The sequence below is a fragment of the Phaethon lepturus genome, unplaced genomic scaffold, assembly GCF_000687285.1.
Source record: "Phaethon lepturus isolate BGI_N335 unplaced genomic scaffold, ASM68728v1 Scaffold54105, whole genome shotgun sequence".
In the NCBI taxonomy this organism is placed as follows: Eukaryota; Metazoa; Chordata; class Aves; order Phaethontiformes; family Phaethontidae; genus Phaethon; species Phaethon lepturus.
Window position 1 is genome coordinate 1 of NW_010543714.1, and position 12,594 is coordinate 12,594.

At 39.4% G+C, this 12,594-nt stretch overlaps 1 protein-coding gene across 1 annotated transcript; it reads right to left on the minus strand.

Moving 5' to 3' along the window:
* Positions 1–376: 376 nt before the first annotated feature.
* On the minus strand, positions 377–12,200 carry BLMH (bleomycin hydrolase; the record flags this gene model as incomplete). The annotated part of the gene is made up of 9 exons (XM_010288411.1): positions 377–451; positions 3,081–3,198; positions 3,609–3,676; positions 3,775–3,933; positions 4,448–4,603; positions 8,485–8,577; positions 9,939–10,027; positions 11,285–11,426; positions 12,091–12,200. Coding segments are annotated over 9 exons (1,010 nt in total), but the record flags the coding sequence as incomplete, so codon positions are not given.
* Positions 12,201–12,594: the final 394 nt, after the last annotated feature.

The window sequence follows — 12,594 nt, forward strand, 5'->3', positions numbered from 1 at the left end:
CTACCCTCCAGCAGATCAACACTCCCAACTTTGGGTCTGTCAAGAGGGGTGTGTGTCAATCACTTGTGGCCACCTCCCAAAAAAATGCAATTGCCTCTACGTTGAACTTGCAACCACAGTGTCAAGTTTATCCAGTGACATATCCTGCTTCTCCATTCAATGATTATATTTGATTCACTTAGATGTAAACCACATTTAAGTGAAGAATGTCTGTCTGCCAGTAACACAGTGCCATAACTCAGCGATCCACATGCTGTTTGAAGGCTTGTTTCGGGCATGTCCTAGTGAAAGACACACAGCACATGCCCTTTCCTCCTTTCATGTCCTTATTTCCAAACACTAAGTTCAGCTTTCTGTTCCCATGTCTATAAATTACTTTACCTTTGTTACCACGGTCTTCACCCCAGGAGTTTTCCACTCTCCATTTTTCAAATGCCTCTTCTTGCCCATCCTGTGACAAAAGTCGATGGTTATTCATAAGAAGGACCATGTGAGTTTATAGCAACCAACGCTTCCAAGTCTAAATCCGGCACCAAACCACAGAGCTCCACTCCCAAAAGTCTACAGGCATTGAGAAGTTTCAGGCAATGGTTTCTTGCTAACAGTTGGAAAAATGCTGTGTGCTAAAATACTTGTCTACCCACTTACATAAAACATGAGGAAATGTGGTCAAGACAACAGCCTGCAATAAAGATTTATTTTAGCCAGAACACTTAAATTTAGTTAAATTCAAGTTTGGACTTAACAGACTGACAGAATTTAAGCATCCTTCCCTACCACCTGTCAGGGAATGGTGGCCTTCTGAAATGCAGAATGCACAACTTGCTGGAACTAGGAATCAGAGGAAAGCAAGAAGGACAATGAAGCAACTGTAATAATTTAGAGCAATATGAGTAAGAGCAAGTGCAAACCCTTGGAGAATCTAACTGCAGGATACAGCTCCAAGTTGGGTGCTTTGAAAGATATACACGGCTTGTAATGAGCACGAAGTGCATTTGTGTTCAGAAGCGTGCAGGATTCTCGCCTGCGTTGTGTATAGCTGAAGTCTGGTTCAATCTACCAAATACATAAAAGCACTGAAAACAACTTGACAGGCTTGCTGGGGCAGAGTGACTGTTTTCCTTCAGGCAACAGCAGAGCCCCTGAGGAACCACAGAATAGTTATTCTTTCACTACTAATTTTAATACAGAAACCTAACCTGGAAAACACCCCGCAAATCCTATTAAATACTGAGAAAAAACATTGCAAAGTATAAAATAAATAAAAAAGGAAAGGAAACTTTGAAGCTTATGTACAGAGCAACGCCGAGGCTAGCAAAACAAATACTAGTCCTAGATTACTGACTGATTTAAAATTATAAAATAAAAAATACAAATTCATGTTTTATAAACCTGGGGGAAAAGAATTTTCAGCACAATACAAAAATTGCACAGGAATATTGTTGTATTGGTTCTATTCTCACTTAAATACAGAACAGTCCTTACAATCGGACACTTGAGAGCTACCAGACTGAGATTAAGTCAGCTCTTGATGTATTGGACAGAAACTGGGGTAAACATGCTTACGTACATTAAGTTCTTAACCAAAAGGTGCATTTAATCCACATCAATTTTTCACATTGTAAAATCGTAATAGGATTTTTTTAAATCTTCAAAGCCTTTTTATAAAGTAGGTAAATCCAAAGTATTACATTTTTACAACTGTTTATCACAGCTCCTTTAGATTAAGTTAAGGTTTCATATAAGACAACACATTCAAACAAGAAGTAGAATCAGCTTAGTCCATTTTGAATGTGAAAAAGCCTCTAAATGCTGAACTTGTTCTAGGAGAATTTTTTTCAAACTATCTTTCGATTTTAGAAATACCACCTATCATATACTGATCTTATGCACATCCTTTGCTTAAAGAAATCAGGTCACATTTTATGCAACTATACATTTAGGCATGCAAAAGTATGAATTTAAAAATACAGACCACAGACTGCCAATGAAGTGCAACCAGTAGCTGCATACAATCAGTACAAACACACACATTTCAGTTGTGAATCAATAAATAAGTTCTGAACACTAGAAAAATACCATTTTTAGTATCTAACTGAAAAACTGACTTTTTTTAAGGATGTGTTCATGCAATTTGATACACAAAATAAAAGTGTTAAGAGCTCAGAATGCAGAACACAATAGGAAAAATTATATTGAGCTGTAAAAACTAACTCAAAAATTTTTATGACTCAGCAGTCCCATCTCAAGTCCTCAAACTCCAGAGCTCAGGCAAACTTTTTCAGTTATATGCAAGCTGTTATTTCTCAAGCCAAGGTCATGTTGGACAGGAAGAGATCACTTCAAAGAAACTTTAATAATGACAGCTTCTGGAAATAAATGGAAAACATTGCAGATAACCCCGAGTTGTAAATTTTCACATGGTTCTTTTTACTTCATATGTGCTTTGTTATACCGCCAGGAGCAGATTTAGTTGTGGATTTATCTCAGCCTACTGTCTGCCACAGAGCTATTTTGGACAACATTTCCCTTCCCTAATTATGAGTAGGTCAGAGAGGTCACATGCCAGTGAGTTGCAAAAGATCAAGACTACTGCAAAGTGCCTCCTACTGGCATTTTAACAGAAGGAGCTTCATGCTGTAAAACACAGATTGGACTAACCCGTGCAATGGGGTAGGGTAGAAAATACTTGCTGTCATACTAGATTTCTTGCTCAGCAAGATGCATCAGAATCTGTACGTAAAAATCAGTTAACATAGGTTTTTTGGTATCTTAAAAATAGAAGCTGACTTTCTTTTCCCTTTCTCCAATAAAAGTTTGTGGGCAGAAGGAAAAAAGGCCTTGACTTGCCTAAAATTCCTCCCTCCTTGTTAAATATTTATAGTTCTGAACACTCAGACAGGAACAACACAGGGAGAATAAACAACATAGGCCTTGTGCAGCAGGGTGTGCCACAACACACACAACTGAACTGGAGCAGAAGAGCTTACACACTGTGAATGAGCTCAGAACACAAACAAGCTACCAGAATATTCAAATACAGCCATGCAGGCACCAGAACTTCAGGAGGGAGATTCTACCTTCTCGGTGACAGCTGTCAGGACCATCGCATGGGTCATCATTGATTCTCCAAAGATTAATCGTTCTGCTTTGTTCATGTTCTTGATGGAGACACCGAACACCAGTTCATGATTAAATCTATTAGAAAACCACATAAGCAGTATCAAAAAGGATGCAAGGAAAATCCTCACTGTTAAATCAGGGAATCAGTAGACTGCACTGTCAGGAGCACAGCACACAGGCATACAAGTTCAACTATTTTTAGGGTCAGAATAAAAGCAAAAACTCATCCCTTTAGGAGTTTCCCTCACCAGATCTAGACAACCCAAATGAGCAAGAATATTTAACAACTACTCACAGTGCATCTTTAAAGGATCCAGATTTTAGCTAACAATTGAAAAAAATTTCTCTTGCTGCTGAATTACTTAAACATATCTTTTGGGGTATATAATCCAAAGAATGTAAATTTAGTTTCTTAAGCAGCTAAAGGACTGTTTATGTCCTAGCCAAGCGTCCCAAATGGTATTCTGTTTTGATTTTCTACTTACATATTCATGTCATTGATTCCCAGCTTGCCATAGAAGTGCTTTGCAACATCACAGCCAAACCACACAGCCTACAAACAGAAGGAAGAGTCATGTCTAAGACATATCCCACAGAGTTTTACATTACAAGAGTTGCACTGTGCCATCCATGAAGAGAAATCAAACAAACCTCGCCATCCTTAATAGACGCTGCAGCTAATTTTTTCAAGACATCAACAGGCTGGTTGTTATAGAGTGTTTTCCTCCCTCCTACCATGTTGCCCAGGTACTCCACTGTATACAGCCTGTTGTACGGGTTCTGAGGTCGGGGATCATTCACTAGACAAATCTGCCAAAAAACAGGATGCCATAAATTAAGGTGCAACTTAAGGGAAATCTTTGAGAAACTGAATCTAGATGCATTTCAGAGAACTGCTGTTGTCCCAGCTTAGCTGTCTGTCCCATTAGCAAACAAGCCACTTGGCTGAAATACCAGTTTTTTTAAGGTTTTGTTTGTTTGGTTTTTAACTTCACCTCATAACTGTGGCATAGCAGCTTTGCATGTTAATCCTCCTCTCTAATAGCTGTCTTATGGCATTTTATGACTGATTTGATCATTACATATTTTATCATTACAGAGTCATCATGGAAGTGCAATGCAAGATCAGAGCTAATTGAAGCGTAGAGCACAAACAGGAGAATGGGGAGAACAAACATAGGGCCAACTTCGAATTGTGGGAGTGGTAACCATCCCATACAGTGGGGTTACAGGAGTGGACAGTACACTTGGAGCAGTGGAAAATACGTGGCTTAGCAGAAAAAAAAAAGGTCTTGGAAAGCTACTGCCTTTCAGCACCCCCAACCTTGTCTTCCATGTTGAAGTAAGGCTTCACATGCTCATTGTAGAACTGGACCGGTGTCACAGGGCCATATTTGTAGTAGTTCTTCTCTTTATCCCGGAACTCCCAGCAGAAGGTCTCTGGAGGGCTGCCCAGGCAAGTACTCACTATTCTGAATACCTGCCCAGAGAAGCAAACAGCTGTGAGCTTGCTGAAACATGCAGGTCTGCCTCTCCTACCACAGCAATGCCATTGATGAATGGATTTCTCCATGTGAGAACCAAGTGGAGAAATGGGATCTTAATGGCCACCTTTGAAGAACATGAATAAAATGTACATACATGAATTATTTACATTCAGCTCTGGAAATCTAGGTGTTTCAACAGTTCAAAAGCAACCTGAAAGGCCACTGGAAAATCAACACAATCTCTCTCCATTCTCACACTCTACGTTCTCAGGTAAACCATCAGACAAAAACAGAAGCTTAAGGTTGAACATAAAAATTCCAAATTATCCTAGGAATGCAGCAGCCAAAAGCAAAAGCCAATACACTGCCCAGTCTCATTCCAACATTTCAGAAGTAATTCTGAAGTTCCTCCAACAAGACACTTTCCCCAGTGTGAAAGAAACTTATCAAACTGATTCTAGAAAGGCTTAAGCATTCAGCATCACCTGTTCCACCAGGTCTTTGCCCCATGCAGAGACAAACTGAACTTTCTAATATCCATACAGCAAAGCATTTTATCCCAGTTTCCCCTGTACTTATCCCTTTTTTCCCTGTAATACTCATTTGGATTTCAAAGATGGGCCTTTGCTTCTTTTCAGAAGCCCAGAATAATCTTCTCATTTGTTTTAATACATTTAACAGTGTCTTGGTTTATGGTTGACTGGCAGGTTATGTAATTTAATTCAAGATCCCTGCCGGCTGACTGTGACATCCTTTGCAGCTAGCAGCTTTCTATTGATTTTTAGCACAAAAAGTTGACCAGATTTCAAGTCATCAGCCTCCCTATACATCAGAATATGAAACTGCACTCAAGAATCACTACTGTACTTCATCACAGGGCTTATCATAAAACGTGCTAACTTGCAGGCAGCATAACCAGATGACTGTCTTGAGGGATATTTAGCAGGACCTGTCACAGGTACTCTGGGGACAGAGAATTTAATCATATTTAAACAGGTTTGAATCTGTTTTACTTCAGCTGACACTGGTCTACTTCAGCTCTGTCCATGTCTTGAGCAAGAGACAAGTCTTTTCCTTGCAAGGAACCAACAGGTTCTTTAAAAATAAGAGAAAGGGGAGTCAAATCTCAACTGTACCTTCTGCACTAGGATCCAACGCCTGTGGTTTGTGCCAGCTTTCCTAGGCTGTCAGCCTTCACACTTTCCTCTCACTGACTTCTCACAGGAGAGGAGACAGAATACCTTTCCCAAAGCTGACTTACTCTTTCTGGAGCTAGCTGAGCTGATTTATATGGATCCCAAGGCTCCACAAGAACTAGCTTTGTGCCAAGTGTGCACTTTGTGCTGATGGCAAAAGGAGTGCAATGTTCATGCTAAGTAACACTATTTGGCTGCACACAAAACACAATTAGTGTTTTTGCTCCAAGCAATTTAAGAAAAAAGTGAAGAGATTAATTATGGGTTGAAACAAGGGTGTGGGCTTAATGTTTTTACTGCAAGAACTCACATATTTATTTCTCAATAAAAATGTTAAAGAGCAAATGTAAATCCCTAAACTACTATAAATATTTAATTTTGCCCAGACAGCACAAAAGGTAGCATTTGCTGAGGATACACCCACATTGCCTCAGATAACCCCAAGTGGTGAGAGATGAGGCTATGAAAACAAAATAAGAAAAACGCCTAACAGGAGAGCAACGAGCAAGTGGGCTCCAGCCAGAGGAAGGAAAGTGATGGAGACAGGAGTCTCAAGTTAACCAAGGCAGTGGAGCCTGAGAATGGCCTCCCTCAATTGTTTTGCCACCACACCCATCATAGGCCATCTCTTCGTATCTCACAAGCTTCCTCTATCAATAAATAAAATAAGGAGACATATTTAAACTAAAAGGTGACTTATATCACTCTAGTGACAACTAGAATCAAGATAAGGCAAAGAAATAGTGGCTTGTGCTAAAAAACAAAATGAGTGAGAAGGGGAAAAGAACAACACTGCTGATAAGGAAGAGTCTACAAAGGAGAACAGTAAAGGAAGAAAAATTCAATCACATGCACTGCAGTGATTTCAACTTCTGACCTGCTCTGCACTGGTTTGATAAGAATGTTTATACAGTTCTGGAGTGAATATTTAATCTTGTGTTCCAGTACAACTGCCACATTTTAGCTAGAGCATTGCCTCCCAGCATCAGCAAATCAAGATTTGTTATGCAAATAAAACTTCACAGAACAAAACCAAGTTCTGCTTTGCCACATAAAAAAATAGATGCAATGCCACTTATACACATATAAACACACAAAATAAGAGTGGTCTCAAACATTAAAAACTGAGTGTTTTTAAAGTATACAAGACAGGTGCAACTGCACATTTCAACTACAACGTTTATTGAAAGTAAACCCACTTAAATGGCAAACCACTATTACCACTGCAAGAAGAAATAGTGTGCTAACTTCAGAGAATTAAGCACAACCTTTTACAGAACAAATGGCAATCAGTTAATGAGCCTTTAATGCTGGTTCCAGGATCCCTTGTCAGAGGGCAAGAGGCTCTAAACAAACGAAGAGACATTTTGCAGTGAACTGTATGTCGTTGCCCTAAAAATGAACATCTCTAGGAAGCTTTTGATGTCTGCTGTAAAATCCTCCAAGGGCTTTTGGACACACGCACTGCATGTAAATTATATTAATTCACTTTTGTACTAAGTGCTGATTGGCAACATACTGGGGTAGGCTCAAAGCACAGAATTACTGTTGATCTTCAGGCATACATTTCATAAAAGCTTTGGTTTCAATAACATTATGCAAGGAACATGAATCAGTTTTCTTTTTTAATCTAACCTCAAAACTATATAAAAAGCTACAGGTTTTTACACGAAGTGCAAAGATGAATTTCCAAAAACCAAACCAACACATTAATCAATACTTGCATATTAGTGGAACTGCCTGAAGCTTTACAGAAATAGCCCAGGGTAGGTTCTGCCTAATACTGATGTTTACTGGATTGCAGAAAAACTAACACACATAACCAAAACATTTGATTTCTTGAGTCACCTAGTGACAGACATTAAAACCACTGGGTCACTTTGCATTGTACATTTGAGAAACAAGTGAAATATATACTTTTTTAAAACAAATGCATGCACTTAGTCAAACTAAAACAGCCTGAACTTTTAAAACTGCTTTTGGCTGTTGAAGAATCAAGAATGAGGACTACTGAATAAAAACGGACATGTGCCTCTGTCATATTCGGTGTGACCAGGTGGAGGGCCAGTCACTACACACACACTGCCTGCTACGGACTTGCTTCTCGATTTGATTTTAAGTTAATTCACACAGCCAGAAACTGTGATCCCTCCCATCTGCTGGCCCCAGTATCAGATCGCAGCTGGATTCAGCCTTGGGGTCAGCATAACGGGGAGAGAACTCCCTTTTGTGGTTCTTCTCTGCCCTCTCGCGGGAGATTTCTGCAACACCACTTGCGCGGTAAGATTTTGCATTCAAAACCATCAGAATGCGTTTTTCAACCTGCCTCTTTCCTACTATTTATCAAAGCCTGACAGGCCATTATTTTGATCTCCCAAGATACAAAATGCTGCGTCCCTACAGAAAGGGACAGATGTCTCTAAAGTGTCATAATTCTGGAATCTATAAATTAAAGATATTTGTCTGGAAGTATTAGAAAAAACTCAGAATAAGCAACAAGCCAATTAAAATTCACCTGAATACCTCCAAGCGCACTGCCAGACAAAACAGTCCTAGTTAGGCAAATGAAAGGCACTTGTTTTGGCTGATCCAATAGCTACAGAACAAGCGTAAGCAAGAGATCTCATCCATTCCAGCCTCGTGTTCCAAAAAGGCTCATGTCACACAAGTGTTTTTACCTCTTCTATCATCATGTCCATTGCAGCACAAATTTCTCCTTTAATCATTCCACTTTCCACCATATTTCTTAGCCGCAAACAGTATTCTCTCATCTGTTTAAAGAGAAAGTAATTTTATTATAAGGGTATGAAAGGTGCCACCTAATCAGTTTAAGCACCTCTTTTACTCTTCATAACATGTTCTGAATATGAAAAGAAAATCCCTTTCAGAAGGCTTGGTTAGACATGAATTCTTTAAAAAAAAATCAAGGTAATTAAATTATTTTGAAGTAAAAGATTACAAACAAAAATCAGAAATTAACAAATAGTTGCAACTTAGTTACTATTTTCCAAGCATTGATTTGAAGCTCACAGCCATTAGCTCTAAAGGCTGGATTTCTCTGTTCCGTAACTGATGCTGCAACATGCATACACATCAGCACCTCTGACTCACAGAGAACGGACTGTCTTCATACTGTAAAATTTATTTTGCAATTCTAATGCATAATTCATCTCTTGGTTGGTAAAAAGAATGCAGCATTTCCACACCGCACGCAGAACTGCAGTAAGAGCACACGCTTCCCATTACTGTCACCATCCATAAGGCCAGTAACAGTGAGTGGGGCTCCCGCAAGACCAGCTAGTTTGCAATGTTCAAGGCTAGAATAACATTTACACCATTCATTATGTCTAAGCTCATTTCAGCACATATTTTACATTTTTTATGTGGATTTCAGCAGGCAATTTTCCCTGAGCACATACCATATGAACTGGAAAAAAAAATAATCAAAGCCCACTGTAAAAAAAAAAAAACAGCTTTAATTGCCTTTTTATCTATCTACCTACACTAGCATCTTCCCAGATTAAGTCATTTTTGTAGTTCAGGGAGAAAGCTTATGCCTTTCTCCAGACAAAGGTGCACAATTCCATACTGAAAGCTGATTTTTCAAAAAAGTATTTTCAAAACACCGAATCTTATTTTCCATCACATTTGGCAGTAATCTCTAGAAACCTTGGCTACTGGTACATGAAATACTGAGGGGGTGGAAAAAAGTCACCTACACACCAAGCACTAGTTTTGCAGAAACCGGCTTAATCAGCCACACATAAAGGATTAACTTTTTGGAAATATGAGGATTAGGAACAATTGCTACTAAAACCATGTGGGGTACTTTCAAGCTAGTGAAGCCTGGCAATGGCCATCTTCCATGAACACACTTTCCTGCTCCACGTTTCAACACTGTTGGGTTGATGGTTGGACTTGATGACCTTAAAGGTCTTTTCCAACCTTAATGATTCTGTGATTAATAGATTAATAATTGCTGAGACTTCAGGCTGTTTTTTGAATAAAAGGAAGTTAAGTTGCTGAGATGCACTTAGTACCTTGGTCAACAAAGAGAAATTAAAGCAGGAACCCTTGGAGCAGGGTCATTCCCATTCCCTCCCCTTAATTGTATCACCTAAATCAATTTTACCTTATGGTTCAAGATCTCATTCATCCTTCTAGTAGCCTCTGTGGTATGAGACTCCGGGAAGTATTTCTTGGGGACAACACCATACTTTTCTAACAGAAAGGAATAAAGCTATGGGTTAACAATTGTCTTTTCCACACAGCAGATCCTAGTGCTTCCACTTATACCCATGTAAAAGCTAAATACAGTTGGGTTTTGTTCAGAGATAAGGGAAAGTCTTATTTAAAGGTTACAAGTATTCAAAGTTCACATTTTAATTTGTGACTGAACCTTGACCTCCAATCTGCATTCCACAAGAGTCCCAAAAGGTGGAATACCTGAACTGCTCAGTATCATTTAATTCAACACTTAAAAGTTCTAAACTAATTAGTGCTTTTTAAGAAGCTCTTTTCACCAGAAAAAAAAATCCCAACCACTAATTACTTGAAAATTAAGCTCCTGAAATATCTTCTAAAAACTGCGCCTCTTATGAATTATTCCATGTATTTTATTGAAGGTTAAGTGACTACCCTGTTTCCTTCCCTCCTCAACATTTATAACACACTGGCAACAGCTCAGTTGCTCCTCACATTATGGTACCAATCAAACATCATATCATGCAAGGCTCTGAATGTAACAGAGCAGCCAAAATCTTCACTGCCCTGATTAAACATTTATAACAACTGGATGGGAAAAAGTAACCTCCAGGCTTCAAAGAAACAAATTCCTTTTGTGATTCTATACTTATATTATTGGCTTGTTGATTTACAAGGGTGTCACATTGTTTCACAATACAAATGAAAGCAAATGCTAGTGTAATTTAGACATGGGTAAGTATCTCCTTAATCAGTGTAAGGAGGATCCCACTTAAACTGGATCTTTGCAAGACCAGCATTGCCACATTCCACATTGTTTCTCTCACTGATCTTTATACCATCTTTCTTCAGGCTGCAACTCTAAGTAGCTTTGCTTCTGCCTTGTAGACACGCCCTGGTCTAGCAATGTTTTTTCCTTAACCTGTGCCCTAAAAATTGTATACATGGATACAAACAAATGATGTCAGATTGATGACTGAAGTAAAAGGGGATTGAACCTTTTTACTAAATGGAAAGTCTGGGATATCTAATTACTTCTGTTGATCTTCTGCACTTCTGTCAGCAGCAGCAATATGTAAGAGTGAAGATCCCAGACAAGATTTAAGCCTAAGCTGGCATGAAAAAGGTCTCTGATTAAAAAAAGTAGTGACTAATGGCACCACGTTCCTTTGCAAACTTCCAGGTCTCAAGCTCAATTTCTTCTTCTACTTCATTCCCCATCTCTCAAACCAGTGTGCAATTTCAGGAAGGGCTCCAAGACACCAGTTCTCTTACCAATAATGTTAACCAACATATCCCACTGTCCACCATCATTCGTGGGGTTGGAGAGCAAGAACTGTATCAGTCTTCCTTCCACAGGCTCCTTTTTCTGAGCTGTTTCCACAAAGGCATTTAAGAAGTAGTAACAACGTTCGACCTGGAACAGACAGACAGGAAAAACAGATATTTGAAGTGTGATATTGTGCATTAATTCATTCTCAAGTATTCAGTTCTTCAAAAGTCATAACTAGATGAAGGTACCTTCTGCTCATCTACTGAAATTCTTATTTTCCCTCTAGCGTTCCAGGGCTTACCCTATAAACTTATTTCTGTCAGACCAAATATTTTGGAGTGAGTTAGTACAGAGCTTGAGGGTAGGGGAACAGGAAACACGAAACAGAAGTTATGCAATGAAGCCTGGCCCAAACTAGTCCTAGATTTTCTCGATCTCCCTTAGGGGAAAAAAGCAGGCACACAGCTCACAGATCAGTAGGTCACAAGCACAACTGAAAGCTCCACAGAACATTAGAGCCATGCCTCCCCTGAGACTCCTCCAAGCACCTTTTGAAACACGCACAACACTTGAGATGACTTTTACTACTCCAAAACATTAACATCCTGACAACTTTCTTCTCAAACAGAAAGTCCCAGTTTGCTCAAGCCACATTTAAAATACATAAAGAACTTTAGAAGTTTCTTCTCATGTATATGTTTTCTACCTGGATTGTTAAAATAGTCCAGCTTAAAAGAAATTCTGTCCCAATACTAATACCCGATTGCATAAGCCGTCCTAGCACAACCTGTGACCTGTACTACTGTACCTTATCCCAGAAAAAGAGATACGACTGGCTGAATTCAAACTCTTCAATATTGTATTTCTTCATGAAAGGAAGGCGCATTGCATTGAGACAGGAGAAGATCCAACATCTCCCTGAGAGATCAAAGGAACAATTGTTAAACTGGAATGCTTAAGAGCTGCGTATTTTTTTTTTTTTTTAAACACAAGATTCATGACACTGTTCGCCTCAAGCCCTTGGCCACTGCTCTGGCTGGGACTGTAAACTACCAAAAAGCTCATGAGACATTCAGAAATCTTTTACAGCAAATGCAGGCCTCTCAGCTGATGTTATCTTACACGCTACAGAAGAGGAAAAATGCGAACGCTGCAAGTCTAAAGACTGTTATTAACTCAAGAGGATGCCGCAGGGATTCAATTTTGCCCAGAGCCCGGCAAAAGGCCTTCAGAGGCAGCCATCGCCCCCCGCAGCGCAGTCCCCATTACATCGCTCGCTCCCCAAACGCCAGAGCCGCCGAGGGAGCACACC